The sequence below is a fragment of the Rhinopithecus roxellana genome, chromosome 1, assembly GCF_007565055.1.
Source record: "Rhinopithecus roxellana isolate Shanxi Qingling chromosome 1, ASM756505v1, whole genome shotgun sequence".
Taxonomy (NCBI): Eukaryota; Metazoa; Chordata; class Mammalia; order Primates; family Cercopithecidae; genus Rhinopithecus; species Rhinopithecus roxellana.
In genome coordinates, this window is record NC_044549.1 from 78,557,151 (window position 1) to 78,575,759 (window position 18,609).

An 18,609-nucleotide genomic window follows, 5' to 3' on the forward strand; every position below is an offset into this window, starting at 1 on the left:
CCCATTTCCAAGAGTGCTAACACACAAAATCTCACTTTTTAAAAAAAAAATACAGACAGAGTCTCACTCTGTCGCCCAGGCTGTAGCGCAGTGGTGCGATCTCGGCTCACTACCAACCTCCGCCGCCCAGGTTCAAGCAATTCTCTTGCCTCAGCTTCCCAAGTAGCTAGGACTACAGGTGCGCGCCACCATATCCGGCTACGTTTTTTTGTAGTTTTAGTAGAGACAGGGTTTCACCATGTTGGGGACAGGCTGTTCTTGAACTCCTGACCTCAGGTGAGTCACCCACCTCGGCCTCCCAAAGTGCTGGGATTACAGGCGTGAGCCACTGCGCCCAGTCAAAATCTCACTTTTTAAAACTGCCACTTACTGGCCAGGCATGGTGGCTCACACCTGTAATCCCAGCACTTTGGGAGGCCAAGGTGGGTGGATCACAAGGTCAGGAGATGGAGACCATTCTGGCTAACACGGTGAAACCCTGTCTCTACTAAAAATATAAAAAAATTAGCCAGGCATGATGGTGTGCGCCGGTAGTCCCAGCTACTCGGGAGGCTGAGGCAGAATGGCGTGAACCTGGGAGGCGGAGCTTGCAGTGAGCCAGATCGTGCCACTGCACTCCAGCCTGGCGGACAGAGTGAGACTCTGTCTCAAACAAACAAACAAAAAAAACCTGCCACTTACTCAACTACACAAACCTTCATTTCTAAGGAAGAGATTAACCAGATGAGGTTTAAATTTTAGCTTGTATTTATTTCCACATGGTAAACTAACTGTTCTTCACACTGACCATTTAAAAGTCATCGTAAACACTTCAGTCTCCAACTAACTTCAAGGGAAGTTAAAAAAAAAAAAAAAATGGGAAAGAAACAAAATGGTCCTCCTAACTCAGCAGTGCAGGATCTGTAGTAGAGTATCACTGTGGATGATGTCTAAAACTCCTAAGTCTTACCTTGATGAAGGTACAAACTTCGGAGTTTGTATATCATCTTTGTAAGTAAAAGACACAACTGCATATGGACAAACGTGTCTTGGTCTTCGCCTTAGCTCATCAAAGCCATACTCATAAAAATAATACTAAAAATAAGAAAATGCAAAATTAACTTCTTTAAAAAGGCAAGGTGAAACCTTATATTTATCTGCCTGATTTCTGAGAAACAGAAAACCATATATGCACCTCTGACAAAAAATGTCTTTAAGCTCTGCTTGCCAATTTAACTAAAATAATTAGTACTTTTTATTCATTTTGTGATATAAAATATTCTGCATCTAAGTGTGTAAGATCCCAGAGTATTACTAAGTATTCCAAAAGTTTACTTCTGAAGAGTTGACCACCGGGAGTTTCCTAATAAAAATATTATAAACAGAGCCTAAGCTTGCAGGTCAGCTCAGAATAGCCAATCTAATACAAAAAGCAAAATACTAAGAACACAATCTCAACTAAACCAAACTATGGTTTTGCTATTTCAAAAGAAAAACACACCTGGGCTCCAATTGCAAATAAAATAGCAAAGGAGATATGGAAAAGAATACGAACATAGGTGACAAAGGTAGCTGACCCTCTTCTCATTATGCATCAGCCTTTCCCCTTCACCACATTCAATATAGTACAGTTTTGTAACTTGCAGACTAGTGATTTTCACTTTAAGAATGCCTGAGTTTATGAACACAGTAGTATTGTCCTTCAAAGTCCATTCCCCTGGGAAACTATTGATTTCAATAATGTTGTTATTGTTCTAAAAATGCCTGGAGTTTTTTAAAAACATAAGGCCAGTTTGCAAGTCCTTCTGGAAAAGCCAGTAACTATCTTACATGTATACTTCACACCTACTAATACTGCTACTGTCCAGAAGGTAATCAAATGAGTCAGTTCCAAATGACTTTGGTGAATATAATTTTTGCTGAAAGCCCACACCAATAGTTCTTAAAATTTTATTTTACATAATTAAAGAAAGAACATTTCCAAGTTAACATTACTACTTTTCACAAACAGTCCATTTGGTTATAGACATTTTTTTAATGTTAAAAAGAACAGGTGTGGTGGTTCACGCCTATAATCCCGACACTTTGGGAGGCTGAGGCAGGCGGGATCACCTGAGCTCAGGAGTTTGAGACCAGCCCGGCCAACACGGTGAAACCCTGTCTCTACTAAAAAAAATACAAGAAATTAGCTAGGTGAGGTGGCAGGTGCCTATAATCCCAGCTACTCGGGAGGCTGAGGCAGGCGAATCACTTGAACCTTGGGGGCGGAGGTTGCAGTAAGCCAAGATCACGCCACCACACTCCAGACTGGACAACAGAGCGAGACTCCATCTCAAAATAAAATAACAAAATACTAAAATAAAAAAACAAGAATAGGGAGGCCGAAGTGGGAAGATCACTTGAGCCCAGGAGTTCTAGACCAGTCTGGGCAAAACAGTGAGACCCCCATCTCTATTTAAACAAACACAAAAACAAAAAACCATTGCTTTATAGTCAAACCGCATATAAAAACTTAACACTCAAGTTCATCAAATGTTACTTTTATTTATGTGTGGTTTATTGTATGTCAATTATACTTGAATAAGGCTTTAAAAATAAGTCTAGGTTTGCATCTTTAAAAATGTTAATAAAGATAGAAAATATCTATCAAATCAATAGTACGAAATGTTATGATTTAAGACATTTCAAGGGATTTCAACTTTACCTTGAAAGATGAGTAATATCGTATTAGGCAGGAGACCTTTCTAGGCCAGGAAATGCCAAGGTTTCAAAACGAAATAAGATGTGTTGAGGGCAATGATTATACAAAAACCAGGCCACAGTCTACCAGCAGGAAGAGCTAGACTAGGCAGTCTATAAATATTACCCTGTAACCTTGAAGAGCCACTGTATGTTTCTGAGACATCTCAGAAAACACTGAACAAACAGCAGCAACAGACACTGGAATCTGGAAGCTGATATGCAGAAACCAGAGTCTAGACTGGTGTGGGGACAGAGAGAACTGAAAGGGAGACATTTTAAAGGATTTGTTAACAAACAGATATGCGGTCATAAAATTACAACAGATCCTGGCACCTACCTGAGTAAGCTCATAGGCTCTGTAAGCCAAAAGCGATGTAATTCGATTGGCATTCTTCGACATGTGACATTCATGCTTTGGTGTGGGGTCCAAAGCACTTTTATTTAACATAGATTCCAAACTTTTTACACCCATGGGGTCATATATACTCTTTATTTTACCCTAAAATAGAGAAAACCTTTTAAGTGTCTACCTCAACCTAATTGTTGACTATATAACATTAATATTATGAAATACTTCTTTGAATATAGATCAACTATACCAACCATTTTTTCCCTTCAATATCTCACAGAACAGGTGGGCGCCAAGGCAGGCGGATCACCTGGAGTCAGGAGTTTAAGACTAGCCTGGCCAACACGACGAAACTCTGTCTCTACTAAAAATACAAAAATTAGCAGCGCATGGTGGTGCACACCTGTAATCCCAGGTACTCAGAAGGCTATGGCAGGCAGAACTGCTTGAACCTGGGAGGCAGAGGTTGCAGTGAGCCGGGATTGTGCCACTGTACTCCAGCCTGGGTGACAGAGTGAGACTCATTCTCCAAAAAATAAATAAAATAACATCTCACAGAACACTTTTACCAAATTTGAAGCAGTAAGAAAAAGTTAATCACTAAAAAAAAAATCATTTGAACTTGTTTAATAACAAGTAAATATAAACTCCATTCACAATACTCTTCACTAACATAAATTATATTACCAACATATTACTCTCTACATTCCTTTCTTTGGAAAGGAAAACAAACTCTTAAGAATGGTTAGCTTAGATCAAAGATGGCAAACAGTCCGGGCACAGTGTCTCATGCCTGTAATCCCAGCACTTTGGGAGGCCAAGGCAGGTGGATCACAATGTCAGGAGATCGAGACCATCCTGGCAAACACAGTGAAACCCCGTCTCTACTGAAAATACAAAAAATTAGCCAGGTGTGGTGGTGGGCACCTGTAGTCCCAGCTACTCGGGAGGCTGAGGCAGGAGAATGGCGTGAACCCGGGAGGCGGAGCTTGCAGTAAGCCATGATGGTGCCACTGCACTCCATTCAGCCTGGGCGACAGAGCGAGACTCCGTCTCAAAAAACAAAAAACAATACACACACAAAAAAGATGGCAAATAAACCATTTTCAAAAGAATCTTTAACTACCAAACACTAGCAAGCATGACCTTTTAAACAATCTTCTAAAGACTTAGCATCATCTAAAAATTAAAATCCAAATCAAGTGTAGTTTTTCATCTATGAAATGTGTAAGTTTAAATTACCTTCATTATTTTAAAAATAACAACATCACCCATTGCCCCTGTGTCCAAAGGATTTGCTTGTAATAAATCAGCATACCTAGAAAGATAGACACCTAGAAAAGTGGGAAAAATTAAGGAAACTGATTATATTTTTCAAAATCACTAGGACTAAAGACACTTTTAAAAAGCTATCCTTGATCAATTTGAAGTGTGCAGAAAGTCAGAAACAAAAGATAAAACTGATCTTACATTTCAGAACCTATGAGTAGTCTCTTTTTCTGGAAACATAATAAAGCATGAATTTAATAACAACTGCAGTGAAATTACATGAGATAATATATTTTTAGACAGCAACTTAATAGTAGATATTTATATTTAAAAAGAAAAAAAGATTACCCATGGAAGGACTGCCAAGAATTGTTATTTTGGACTGACCCACATGTAATCCTTTTTCACATATGCTTTGAACCTAAATTAAAAAAAAATTACTTCATCTTGCAATCATTTAAAACATGAAAAAATAATTTTATAAACTTGTTTTAAATAAAAACAAAGCTTCTAAACTACATATCATTCTAAATCACAGAAAACTTATATATTTGCCACTTCATAAATATTAATGTAAAACTGACTTACGCTTCTCAAAGTAAACATATCTAGAATCCATTTTTTTTGTTTAATTTTTTTAGAGACGGGGTCTCCCTCTGCCCCCTAGGCTGGAGTGCAGTGGCATGACCTTGAACTCCTTGGCTCAAGTGATTCTCCCACCTCAACCTCCTGAGTAACTAGGCCTACAAATGCGTGCCACCATGCCTGGCTAGTTTTCAATCATTTTTCTTTATGCCAGAGGTGACAGATACTCTTAACTCCTGCCACTCAATATACATAACCATTACTTTTCAAAGAGAATTAGAAACAGCAAAATATTATTCCACCTAAATACCTTCAATTAAAAGGGGAAAAAACAGACCAGGCATGGTGGCTCACACCTGTAATACCAGCACTTTGGGAGGCCAAGGCAGGCAGATCACTTGAGGTCAGGAGTTCAAGACCAGCCTGGCCAACATGGGGAAACCCCAACTCTACTAAAACCACACAAAAAAAGTAAGCCGGGTGCAGTGGCGCATCCTGTAATCCCAGCTACTCGGGAGGTTGAGGCACAAGAGTCACTTGTACCTGGGAGAAGGAGGCTGCAGTGAGCCGAGATCACACCATTTCACTTCAGCCTGAGCGTCAGAGTGAGACTCCATCTCAAAAAAAAAAAAAAAAAAAAAAAGGAAAAATGGTTCCAGGCACACATAATCAACAATATAGAAGAATAGAAGATAATCTCACATACAATCAACAATATAGAAGATAATCTTCTTAAGAGAAAAGGCCGGGGGTGGTGGCTCACACCTGTAATCCCAGCACTTTGGGAGGCCGAGGTGGGTGGATCACGAGGTCAGGAGTTCAAGAGCAGCCTGGCCAACATGGTGATACCCTATCTCTACTAAAAATACAAAAATTAGCCAGGCGTTGGGGGATATGTCTGTAACCCCAGCTACTTGGGAGGCTGAGGCAGGAGAATCGCTTGAACTCAGGAGACAGAAGTTACAGTGAGCCAAGATCATGCCACTGTACTCCAGGCTGGGTGACAGAGCAAGACTCCATCTCAGAAAAAAAAATAAAGAGAAAAGTATTATTATCAAGCACATTCTAGGGTAAGAAAATAGGACTGGTCAGAGAAAAAACTGAGTACATTTGAAAAACAAATTACAAACAATAAACATTTTGCCCCCTTAAATCATGCATTCCACTTATATTTCAAAAAAAGTCTATAACTGTCAAGTATATTGTTGAATAATCACAAAATTAGTAATTTACAATGGAAACATCCTTGAATTGTTTTTTATAAAATGCATTAACTCACCTGGTATCGATCGACCATCAGAAATGCATAGGATTCTGAAAGTTCCTTATCTAAACGACCATCAAACTTCAGTTCTCTTCGCTTTTCTGTAAACTAAATGGAATTAAATCTGTAACAACGCCTTAGCATGTGATTATGTTTTTCAAGCTACAAGTTTTTTTTCCCAAGAAATCTCATACCTACCAAAATAGAAAAATAATCTCTATCTCTATACTCGCTGTCCTTCAGTTTTCCCCTATTTTAAGTGGCTCCTTATATATATTAATATAGTCAAATAAACATCTAATGCTCATCAATCTTTAAATGTCTCTTATAATTTTTTTTTTTTTTGAGATGGAGTCTCGCTCTGCTGCCCAGGCTGGAGGTACAGTGGCCAATCTCAGCTCACTGCAAGCTCCGCCTCCCAGGTTCACGCCATTCTCCTGCCTCAGCCTCCCGAGTAGCTTGGACTACAGGCACCCACCACTACAACCGGCTAATGTCTTGTTTTTTTTTCAGTAGAGACAGGGTTTCACCATGTTAGCCAGGATGGTCTCGATCTCCTGACCTTGTGATCCGCCTGCCTCGGCCTCCCAAATCGCTGGGATTACAGGCATGAGCCACCGCGCCCGGCCTAATTTCTCTTATAATTTTACCACATTACAACTTTCCCACAGATTATAAATTAACGCTTTAGTTATCTTTGTATCTCCCATTTACTTAACATGGTACACTGCATCCAATAGGTGGTTTAATAAATCTGCTGAATGACCAGACTATAAACTCAACTAGGACAAGAAAAATGCTTCTTTTCTCTGTAACTGTATTCTCAATGACAAGCACATAAGATGTGCTCCATAAATATTTACAGGATAGAAGAATGACTTCATCTAAGTAGTCGGAACTATAAGTTATCCTAAACTGCTGGCTTTCATATCTATAAAACAGATATACATTTAAAATATAAAATATCTAACATTTTATATTCAGGCTATTATTGCTCTTCAATAACGTAACTAATGAATCTTCAGACTAAATTTTCATATAAAATTAACAAATAATCGCTATCATACCATGAAGCCACATCAATTCAAACTACTAAGATTTTAATTTTCTCTGGGATTCAGTAACACTAGTGCCCTTTAGGGAACCTTTCAAAATTAAATCCTGGTATCACTTGGTTAACCAACTTGCAAAAATAAAAAATTCATATTTCAGGCCCATCAGAAAGCACTATGCATCAAATATTTTGAAACATCTACACATGCCGGCTTTTCCTAAATCAAAACTCAAATATTCTAATTTGTACAGGAAACTTAAGTTCACTGTCTAACATGCTTCACTGTTCTTCTTTGATAGAACTTTTTCACTAAGAATATCCACTAATGATAAAATCATCATATAGCCACCAGGCAATAATTGTGGAAAAAATTAAGCACGTCCTAAAAACAAATACACCCACATATTTGATTTCATTAACTACCTTCCAATTTAGGCATTTAATTAACATGTACAATACTCAAAGAGCAAAAAGCCCTACGAATTCAGTTTATTTATTTACTTATTTATCTGAGACAGAGTTCTTGTTCTATCACCCAAGCCTGAGTGCAGTGGCACAATCTCAGCTCACTGCAACCTCATGGGTTCAAGCAATTCTTGTGCCTCAGCCTCCCAAGAAGCTGGATTACAGGCATGTGCCACCATGCCTAGCTAATTATTATAGAGTCAGGTTTCGCCACATTGGCCAGGCTGGTCTCAAACTCCTGGCCTCAAGCAACCTGTCCGCCTGAGCCTCCCAAAGTGCTAGGATTACAGGCATGAGCCACAATGCTCAGTTGAATTTACAATTAAACCATTAGCTAGTAAGCCATCGCTATACTTTTTTCAGTTAAAAAGTTATTTTATACAATTGCTATTAATAACAATTTTAACATAGCAGATAAATGTAATGCCACAGCAACATTTGGTGGGAAAAAGAGATATCATTTAAAACTTGTTTTCCCAATTAGGCAGGCATGGTGGCACATGCCTGTAATCCCAGCTACTCTGGAGGCCAAGGCAGAATTGCTTGAACCGGGGAGGCGGTGGTTGCAGTAAGCGGAGATCGCACCACTGCACTCGAGCCTGGGCAACAAGAGCGAAACTCCATCTCAAACAACAACAACAACAACAACAACTTGTTTTCCCTTTGTAATTTGGTTTTCCTAAAAATTTTAGTATTTCTAGAGAAAATTTTTTCCCCAGGCTGTTAACTGGTTCTGGAAACAATCTTACAGTAAGTGTAATTTAAAACATACCTCCTTTTCCAAAAGCTCATTGTGTATCAAGCAAGCACGTCTGTAGTTAAAATTTGTTACTGAGGTTGGTTCAAGGTAAGAAGAATGGAGAATATTTACAACATCTTCAAATTCTCGAGAGCCTGGAGTTAATGGCTGGAAAAGTGCTAAAATAAAAAAAAGCAAACATTTAAAATGTTTAACATTACTCCATCTTAAATATAGCTTCTTATATTTTTGTGGGCCATTGTAACCTTAAACACGAAAAAAGGCATGAAGGCTATCTTACTTTGTGATATGCAAAAGAGATACTTACTAACTCATTGAAAAAAATGTAAAACTAGTTGCCTACATATGCCAGTTCCTTCAACAATGAGGATATGGCATTACATACACAGACAAGGAAGTTGCATTTTGCCAACCTTAGGCATGCTACATCAGGTAACCTAAATTGCTTAAAGACTCTTATAAGAACCTGTGTTTATACTTAACTTGTCTCAGCTCCTATTTTATGTTACACTGAAGTATGTCTCAGGTTGTGTATTTCAGCAAACTAAATACCTACACCATATATGAGAGCATAAAAACATTTAAGACTTTATGTGAAGTAACAAAATATGTGCTATTACTGACACACTGGTCTTTAAAAAACAAACAAAAAAAAGGCTTGGTGGCTCATGATTGTAATTCCAGCTCTTTGGGAGGCCAAGGCACCAAGACTGCTTGAGCTCAGGAGTTCGAGAGCAGCCTGGGCAACATAGTGAGACGCTGTCTCCACAAACCATTAAAAAAAAAAAGAAAAAAAATTAGCAGGCATGGTGGTGCATGCCTGTACTCCCAGCTACTTAGGAGGCTGAGGCAGGAGGATCCTTTGAGCGCAGGAGTTCAAGGATGCAGTGAGCCATGTTCATGCCACCACACTCCAGCCTGGGAGACAGAGCAAGACCCGGTCTCAAAAATAAAAATAAAAAATAAAATGCTGCACTCACGTGGCTTCTTGTATAAACCATAAAAAGTAGTAGAACATTTATTATGACAACTTAGTAAAATGAAAACATGTCAGGCTTTGGAGTCAAACCTGGACACAAATACCAAACCCAGCATTACTGGCTTGGAATAAGATGCCGGTAAATAAATCACTTACATAGCTCAGCTCTCTCATATGTAAAACAGCAAACTCCAGCAACCCTAATAACCACTATATGCCACACGCCATACATAAGACAACACGTGGAAAAAGCTCTAAACATAGCATCCAACACATAGTAGGATATTAAGGTTATTTTTTTGTTTTTGAGATGGAGTCTTGCTCTGTCACCCAGGCTGGAGCGCTGTGGTGCAGTATCAGCTCACTGTAAACTCCACCCCGAGTTCACACCATTCTCCTGCCTCAGCCTCCCGAGTAGCTGGGACTACAGGCACCTGCCACCACGCCCGGCTAATTTTTTTTTTTTTTTTTTTTTTTTTTTTGTATTTTTAGTAGAGACGGGGTCTCACGATGTTAGCCAGAATGGTCTCAATCTCCTGACCTCGTGATCCGACTGCCTCAGCCTCCCAAAGTGCTGGGATTATAGGAATGAGCCACCGCGCCTGGCCAGGACATTAAGTTTTTATTCTCCACATCCCCAACCATTCTACATCCTACTGAATTTTTTTTTTTTTTTTTCAGATGGAGTTTTGCTCGTCACCCAGGCTGGAGTGCAGTGGCGCGATCTCGGTTCATTGCAACCTCCGTGCCTCCCAGGTTCAAGTGATTCTCCTGCCTCAGCCTCCTGCCTCAGCCTCCCAGGTAGCTGGGATTAGAGACACCTGCTACCACGCCCAGCTAATTTTTAGATTTTTAGTAGATATGCGGTTTCACCATGTTGGCCAGGCTGGTCTCAAACTCCTGACCTCAGGTAATCCACCTGCCTCAGCCGTCCTAAATTGTGGGATTACGGGCGTGAGCCACTGCGCCCGGCCCCCACTTTTTAAAATATTTAAGTCAAATATCCAATTAGTTCTTGAGAATTACTAGTCTATTAACCTCGAATTTCCATCTTATGCACAAAATACTTTAATTTACTAATGCACCTTAAAGTCTATACATATATATATTTCCCCAAATCAAAAAGGAACCACTTTTTACTGCAGAGAGAACTACTCATAGAAACTACGTTATTCTCTATTACCTTAACTTCTTTCAAGACACTATTTAATAAGGGTCAACAAATGTCATAGTCAAAACAGGTCACTACTGAAAACATAATGTTCCACTTTTACATACTCCTAAAGGTGACAGATGCAGCGAACTTTTGTCTTTTCTATACATGATTATTAGACTTTAAAGGACATGTCAAATGACAGAGCCATTCATCCATTCATTTACCAACCATGTCTACATTACAGAAGTGACTGTAAAAACATAGTTTTCAATGGCACAATGTGTACAAACAAATGGTTACCACTATCTTGGAACTGTACACTAAAAAAATAGACAACACAGTTATAGTAATGCAACTAATAAACAGGAGTAAGCTCAAACAAGTACTCAAATAGAACAAGACTACTCAACACAAAGTGTACTATAATCAAACTTGTAGCAGACGAATATGTTCAGTAACCTATTGATTGCAAGCTCCATGAGAGCAGGAACTGTATCTGCCTTGCTCATTACTCATCTTTCCTGTATTCCAGTAGCTAGACCTGTGAGTGCTAGCCCTAAAAATATTGAAGTGAAGAAAATGAGAAATTTTGTCATTTTAAAAATGGTAACAATATATTCTACTACTAAATGACTGTTATTTAAAATTAAGACTCATTCACAAATTCAACAATTCAGTAACATATAAAACACAAATGAAAGCTCAGAAGAGGGTAGGAGGCATACATTGTCTTCATTCAAACCTGTGTTACGGAATGTAGGACAAAAAACATCTTATCTTTGTGATGACTCTCCCCAATTAAACTGTGAAAAACTTGGCAAGGAACGCAGCATATGGAGGTCTTTATAGCTTTCACATCTAAAGTGGGCCAAGCATGATTGTAAAAGCTGGGTTAAATTTACACGATTTTGTTTCTAAACAAAATGACTTCGGATATCTAAAATTTACACAAAAAAAGATATCACATGGCTGCCAATTTCTATGAAATTTTATTGTCTACATAAATTTTCATTAGTTAAGCTACCCAATACAATTTATACCATTAATCTAATCATAAGTAAAAAAATTAGTCAAATCATAAATCTGCATAAAAGTTCACATCCAAATTATTCTCAAAGTAATTAACATTTCCAGTTCACTCTAAAGCAATGTCCAAGAGTCATGTCCAATGTACTAAAAATGACAGCTGACAGGAAAAAAATTCTTAAAATGCAAATAAAAAGGCATTTTAGCTCTAACAATAAATATCTGTATCCTAATAATTTTGTTTTGTAAATGCCTCAGTGGCTTAGTTAGGCCGGTTATAATTTCTCATTTTTTCTGGTGATAATTTCTAAAATAATAAAATTACCCTGCAACTATTTTTAAGGATTTCAAGTCAACTTGCTGGTAACAGCAGTTCAGAAAATTTATTAAGTTCATGTTCTGAATGTATATTCTCTAGTAGTCTATTTTATGTCCTCAGAGGTGATTTAACACTACATGAGTATCTTGATCAATGTGTCTTGTCACTTCTTTTAAAGAAAATACGTCAAAAATCTCAACTATGGGTCACTATTTGAGGTAGTAATAATAAACAACCCTGTGTCCATCCAAACAGGGAAAGCATTATATATATGAACCATCCATTTCACTCAGGGAACTCAGTATTCAACATACTGTTCTCTAGATTATGACAGTTACTGTCTATTAGTGGTTAAGTACCACCTTCAATACTGTACTAAGAGCTTTACATGTATCATCTCAATCATCAAAACTATGCTATGAAGTTCAACATGCCCATTTCTCAATTGAAACTGAGACAAGTAGCCTTTGACTTGGCCCAAGGTTACCAGATTAACGAATGGATCAAGCTGCTGGGATTCAAATTCAAGTGATCAGGCTCCCTATCTTGTATCCTGAAATATACGACGTGCGTGCGTGTGATATTAGACGTACAATATCCAATCATGTCAAGAGCTGGAAAAATGACTGTTTCCTCATTTTATAGACCATAAATCATATAGAACACTTAGGCATAGGAAGTTGGCTATAAAAGAACAAAGAATTTGGTTCTAATACTGCTCTTTCTACCCTCATATCCTCTCTCAAATCTCTTAATTTTTTCTGATTTTAATCTTCCTCTAGAGATAACAGGGCCAAGAGTCGTAACGCCCTTTGTTTTATAAAGGTTAACAGCAGTAGCAATAGAGGTTCTTTCACACATTAAGAAATGTGTAATTTTGCTTATTTAATGGATTTCCATTAAATGCCTGTCAGAAAAACAGCTGAGTTGATTACTGATCATACCAGGTTTCCCTATTGACAAGCTAATTACAGATGTATTTTACGAGACTGAAGAGCACAGATTTAGAAGGGCACTTGGACATTTATAATTTAAATGAGGAAACTAACAGTAACATAGAATGTGAACTGGAATTCAAATTTCCTGACTCTTAGCCATACTATCATCAAACATTTTTTATTAGTAGCATCATATAAAACATACTCAAATTTTTTTTTTTTTTTTTTTTTTTTTTTTTGAGATGGAGTCCCGCACTGTTGCCCGGGCTAGAGTGCAGTGGCGCGATCTCAGCTCACTGCAACCTTCACCTTCTGGGTTCAAGTGATTCTCCTGCCTCGGCCTCTCGAGTAGCTGGGATTTCAGGAGCCCGCCACCAGGCCCAGCCAATTTTTTGTATTTTTAGGAGAGATGGGGTTTTACCAAGTTGGCCAGGCTGGTCTCAAACTCCTGACCTCGTGATTTGCCCACCTTGGCTTCTCAAAGTGCTGGGATTACAGACATGATCCACCACGCCTGGCCCACACTCAAGATTTAAAGGTTATATTTATATAAATAAAAGGTTATATAAATTAAAGGTTATATTTATAAAGGCAGTCAGCATAGATATATAATTTAGGTCATCAAACAGCTTTGTTCCTTAATCAAAAGAACATCTTCATCAATTAGTTTTACCAATTTGGTGTTAAGGCAGACCTTTTTGTATTATGTATATGAATCGCAAAAATTATCATATGTACATAAATTTTAAAAAGCTGAACTTAAAAGATGGACCATTGCTATCAAAACATACAAATGGGGCTGGGCATGGTGGCTCACGCCTGTAATCCCGGCACTTTGGGAGGCCAAGAAGGGTGGATCACTTCAGGTCAGGAGTTCGAGACCAGCCTGGCCAACATGACGAAATCCCGTCTCTAAAAAGAATACAAAAATTAGCTGGGCATGGTGGCGCACGCCTGTAACCGAGCTACTCAGAGTAGGAGGAGGAAGGAGAATCCTTTGAACCTAGGAGGCGGAGGCTGCAGTGAGTCAGGATTGCAACACTGCATGCCAGCCTGGACGACAGAGGCTCTGCCTCCAAAAAAATAAAAATAAAAAAAATAAAAAAAAATACAAATGGGTAGTATGAAGTATAAATAAACAATTGTCTGATTTAAAGTAACTAATTCATGGAAGATGACGAAATAGCAAGAAGAGGCTAGAGATCTGATATTTTCTCTGAATTCATAGCTGATGTCTATTAATGATTATAATACAACCACTCCATCCATTTCTTCTTCACAGTAAGGTCTTTTTTTAAAATCACTTTTCTTCAGTCTAAAAAAATTACCACAGACAATACTTTAGGAGTGGGTACTTCATCTCTAAATCAACAACGCTGAACATAGCGTACAATTAGAAATGAATATGCTGGCAGGAATCAAGAGAGTACAAATACGAAACAATGTTTTTTGCACTGAGGATAGGTCAAAGTAAATTTTACCTCGGTTACTTTGCTATTATGTATGGAGAGACCTATTGTTCTCAGAACCCACTCATCCATATACAACTAATGAAATACCATGGAAATTTCCTTAAGAATGAGACTTGGCTCCAATGGCTTCCAAAACGCAAGTGTAAATTTTGTGTGGGAAGATGGAGGTTAGGAGAATTAGCCATTACTTCTGGACTAAACCAGTATGGAAACTTAGTGCATGAGAGCAATTAATTTTTGAGACTCCCCTGGACCCTACAAAAACATTAACCAATAAACATTTTCCAGATAGTCAATCATCACTACTCCATTTCTCAAAAACTTTGGAGGGAAAAATTACATCAAATGCAATTACCAATTTTACTTTTTATGACTTACTAGATTTAAAGGCGGCGATAGTGACTACCAACAAAATGCAATTCTACAATTTGGTTAAATATAAGAATCATGCCTCAGCCAATAAATAACATACATCAAAAACAGTAAAATGTATACCTTTCCAGTCAAAGAGGCACTTAATCTGTCAGTACCAATCAAATGTTGATAGTGAACATAATCTCTGAATGTCAAAATTCCCCAAGGACGAAAACATACTAAGTAGTTCTATATTTAATAGGGGGATAAAAACAGTTTTTGTTACTAACAGGTCAGATCAAAAGCAGCTAACTTAAAACCTTAGATTATTCAATCTGGGTAGCAAGATTTTTCTTTTTTATAGTAGTAAAAGTACTCTACACCTATCTTCAAATTCCAGCTCCACCACTTATTAGTTGTGTGATCTGGGGCAAGTTACCTAACTTTTCAGTACTTTAGTCTCATCTGTAAAATGGGAATAGTACCTACCACAAAACACTGTTGAGATTTTGTCAATGTATGTAAATTGCTTAGAACAATCCCCACAACTTATTAGGCACTATACAAGTGTTTGCCAATATTATTACTCAATTACAATGGCAGTTATTTTGGATGTCATACTATTGGCAAGACCAAAGAAAGAACTTTGAGTCAACAAGTTATACTTCCACAGTAATGACCTTTAAGTTATTAAAATGTTTAAGTACTAATCTTAAATTTCACTGGAAAAGCAGTCACAAGAAAAAGTCTGCCATATTAAAACATGAATGCAACAGAACCTTTGATACTGAAAAGTTCAAGCAGACATACCTACTGAAAACCATCTAACATTCTTGATAAAAAGACTCAGATGACCACAACTAGTAATACCTAGCCAAATCCTACACAAAGTGTTATCTTTACCTTTAGAGCCTTCCAAGAGATGGCGTTGGGATGAAGAGTATGAAGAGTAAAACTAGCAGCACCTGTACTGTTTATGATGAATTTTTTTTTAAATAAAGTTGAATTTATGTATTGAATTCTATCACCAACTACTAACTTCTCTCAGCTTGAACAAGATAAAATTCACGGTGGTAAAATAGCTGCTTAATTTTTTAAAGTTGTATTTAAATCGCTATTTTAGCTATTTTACTATTTGAACAGCTGGTGTTCAGGGTATAAATAATTACTCAAGTTAAAAATTGCTCATTTTCACTAATCATGAAAAAGCCCACTGCGATATATTTTCCTCACAACTTCTGTCTCTCAAGTAAAAATGGAAAATACAAGTTTTACCCAAGAGGTACAAGACTATTGGGGACAACACCAAGGTTTATATTTCCTAATCCCTCAATTATTTCTACTTTTAGTGTGTTCAACTGAAGTCTATTTTACAACAATCTCTGGGTTTTATTTATTTAAAAAACACACAAACAGTGCCTTTCCAGTTCCTACTGTCTTCCCACATTTCAAACTAAATTTTAAGAGTTTCTAGGCCAATTTTCTGGTCCTTTTTCTGGTCCTAACAGTAAAAAAAAATTTATCGTGGTTTGTCCATATTCGTAGGCACTTAAACCTTAAAAAAATAGACTCCAACCGACTTTTCTCAAACTGTGAAGAAAATAGTTCCCCCTCCTACCTCATAACCAGCGCCCATTTGAACGTACTTCCAACCTATTCTCTACCAACTGATTACACTGGGAACTTTTCTCATATAGACTATAATCATACATCTCAAATCTTAACTAAATACACCAAAAGAACCGACAGTCTTGACCTTTACAAGTATCTTTCTGAACCCTAAACTACATTAACTCAAAAGATATTTCTAGAAACATTCCTCATGCTAACTTCCACAGGTTAACTTCATCTTTGTCAACATGGTTTCTCACACCAAGTATTTTCTTGGCTTTGCCATCCAAACAGAAATGAACTTTATTTGTACTTTTCCAATAAAAGGCTCAAACAATTCCAGTAGTGCAAATGGAACTGGGGATGCTTATGGAAAGTCAGTGTAACGCTACAGCCAAGATTCTATAATCAAATAAATGGAAAAGCTTTCCATACGGGAAAAAAACAAATCCTATTATTTTCCAAAGTAAATAATGAAAACCTAACCACAGAGTAGGGCAAAAAGGAAGTTGTCTAAATCCAGAATATCCAAAATTTACTGGATAGTTAAAAAAATTATACCCCAATAACAAAAAACAATACTGATTTTTATCTCCATTAGGAATTCTGACTCCATATTAACAATATGGCATTAAGATTTGTTAAAGGCACAAGTAATTAATGTAACTGTTTCCATATGGGTTCCAAAAACTAAGTCTGGACTTTTTTTAATCTGAAGTTCTACCATCTAGAAGACCAACTTGGTGACTCTTGAGGACAAGGTAACTTCTCATTAATCTTTTTCCATTGGGAAATTACTGCGCCAAGAACCTACCTTGCCATTCTTTTCAAATATAAAAAAAAATACTAAATTCAAATTTAAAGAGAGAGAGACCTATTTAACGCTTCAAAAACAAGTGGGAAAAATCTAAATGGAAATGAAGTGTGATGGAAAATAGCAGTGTGCATGGATCACATCTACTAATAGAGATTTCTAAATAAGGGAGGACGCTGACATCAAGCACATTTCAAGTAGACACACAGAGCTGAAGAATTTCCACGGGGAGAAGCACTCGTGGTCCTCAGAACATTGGCAATGGCCTTGGAGAAAGCCCCAGAATCCATGGCCACCGGCTATTTCCATAGCGAGACTTCTCAGAAGCATCCTTAGGAGGACACAACAGCTTCTCTGCCTTCGGGGGCTGGGAGGGAGGGGCGCCGAGCACCATCTTTCCTCTCTGGGAGCTGCAGCCTTACGGACAAGCTTCAAACCTGAGCTACTTCCAACTTCCGCGGGGAGGGGCAGCAGGGGAGCGTGGTTCCACCGCTTTCTCTCGCACCAAGCGCGGCAGCTGGGCGGCCGTGGCGGTGAGGGGAGAGGCGGCCGGCGCTGCATGCGTGTTTACGTATCTCAGATGGGTGTGGGAAGAGAAGATAGAAAGGCTCTAATGAAAAGATGGAGGGGAGAGAGAGAGGGGGTTGAGAAGAAGGAGAGGCACCACCTTTCTTTTCTCTGCTCTTCCTGGGGATCTGAAAACTCCTCCTAAGAGGCCTTTCGGGCTCTTCGGGGCCTTTGAGCAGGGCGGCCGCGCCCGCCTCAGAGGAGTCCTGAGGCTGCTCGTGGCTGAAGCTCTGGGCGGCCTCGGCCCCCGCGGTCTCCTCAGGCCCAGCGCCGCTGCCGGGCTCGGCGATGTTGAGGCCGCCGCCGCCGCCATTTTGTGGGGAGGACTCAAGCTCCGGAAGCGCCTGCTTCATCTCGTCGTCTCCGCCGCCGCCACTTTCACAGCTCGCATCCGTCGGCTGAGAGACCTCCGTCTCCACAGCAGTCGCCATCGCGCCGGCGTAAGGAGCTCTGGGAAGCTTCTGCCCACAAGGTCGACGGGTGTGGGGGGAAGGGGCAGCGGGCCAACCTCGCCGCCGAACTGCTCTCAGCCCACCCACCCCCTTCCCCCCGTGGTCTCAGGGTGCACTCCGACCCGGCAGCCTCTTGGGGGCCCCGAAGCGGGCACCCCAACTGTGCTGCCCGGCCCTCGGAGCCGCTCTTCGCTCGGGCAGTTCTTCTGCCTTCCCCCGCCACTCAACGTGCGCGCGTCGGGGCCGGGAGGGGGCGGGGCCACCGCGGGCCACTCTACCAATAGGAGTGCGGCACCCGCCTCCGCGAGTGCGGATATACCGCGCCGGGGGGCGGAGTTTCGAGGCGCCCGAGCCCGCCAAAAGGGGCGACTGCCACGCCCGGCGAGGGCCTCGACGCCGCAGCCGTGGCCTGCAGAATGAGTGGGCCCCTGGCGATTCTCGGGTTCCCGGCGAT

General features: G+C 39.4%; 1 protein-coding gene across 5 annotated transcripts in view; it reads right to left on the minus strand.

Moving 5' to 3' along the window:
• The window catches only part of TASOR (transcription activation suppressor), a 61,951-nt gene extending 43,588 nt beyond the window's left edge, over positions 1 to 18,363 (minus strand). For all 5 annotated transcript variants that reach the window (XM_010360451.2, XM_030926349.1, XM_030926323.1 and 2 more), the window contains exons 1-7: positions 17,804 to 18,363; positions 8,480 to 8,625; positions 6,204 to 6,296; positions 4,688 to 4,760; positions 4,313 to 4,404; positions 3,059 to 3,220; positions 950 to 1,074 (exon numbers count right to left, since the gene is read on the minus strand). In XM_010360451.2, the coding sequence (XP_010358753.1) occupies positions 950 to 1,074; positions 3,059 to 3,220; positions 4,313 to 4,404; positions 4,688 to 4,760; positions 6,204 to 6,296; positions 8,480 to 8,625; positions 17,804 to 18,134 (1,022 nt within the window). In that variant the 5' untranslated portion in view covers positions 18,135 to 18,363. The remainder of the gene's footprint in view (positions 1 to 949; positions 1,075 to 3,058; positions 3,221 to 4,312; positions 4,405 to 4,687; positions 4,761 to 6,203; positions 6,297 to 8,479; positions 8,626 to 17,803) is intronic.
• Positions 18,364 to 18,609: the final 246 nt, after the last annotated feature.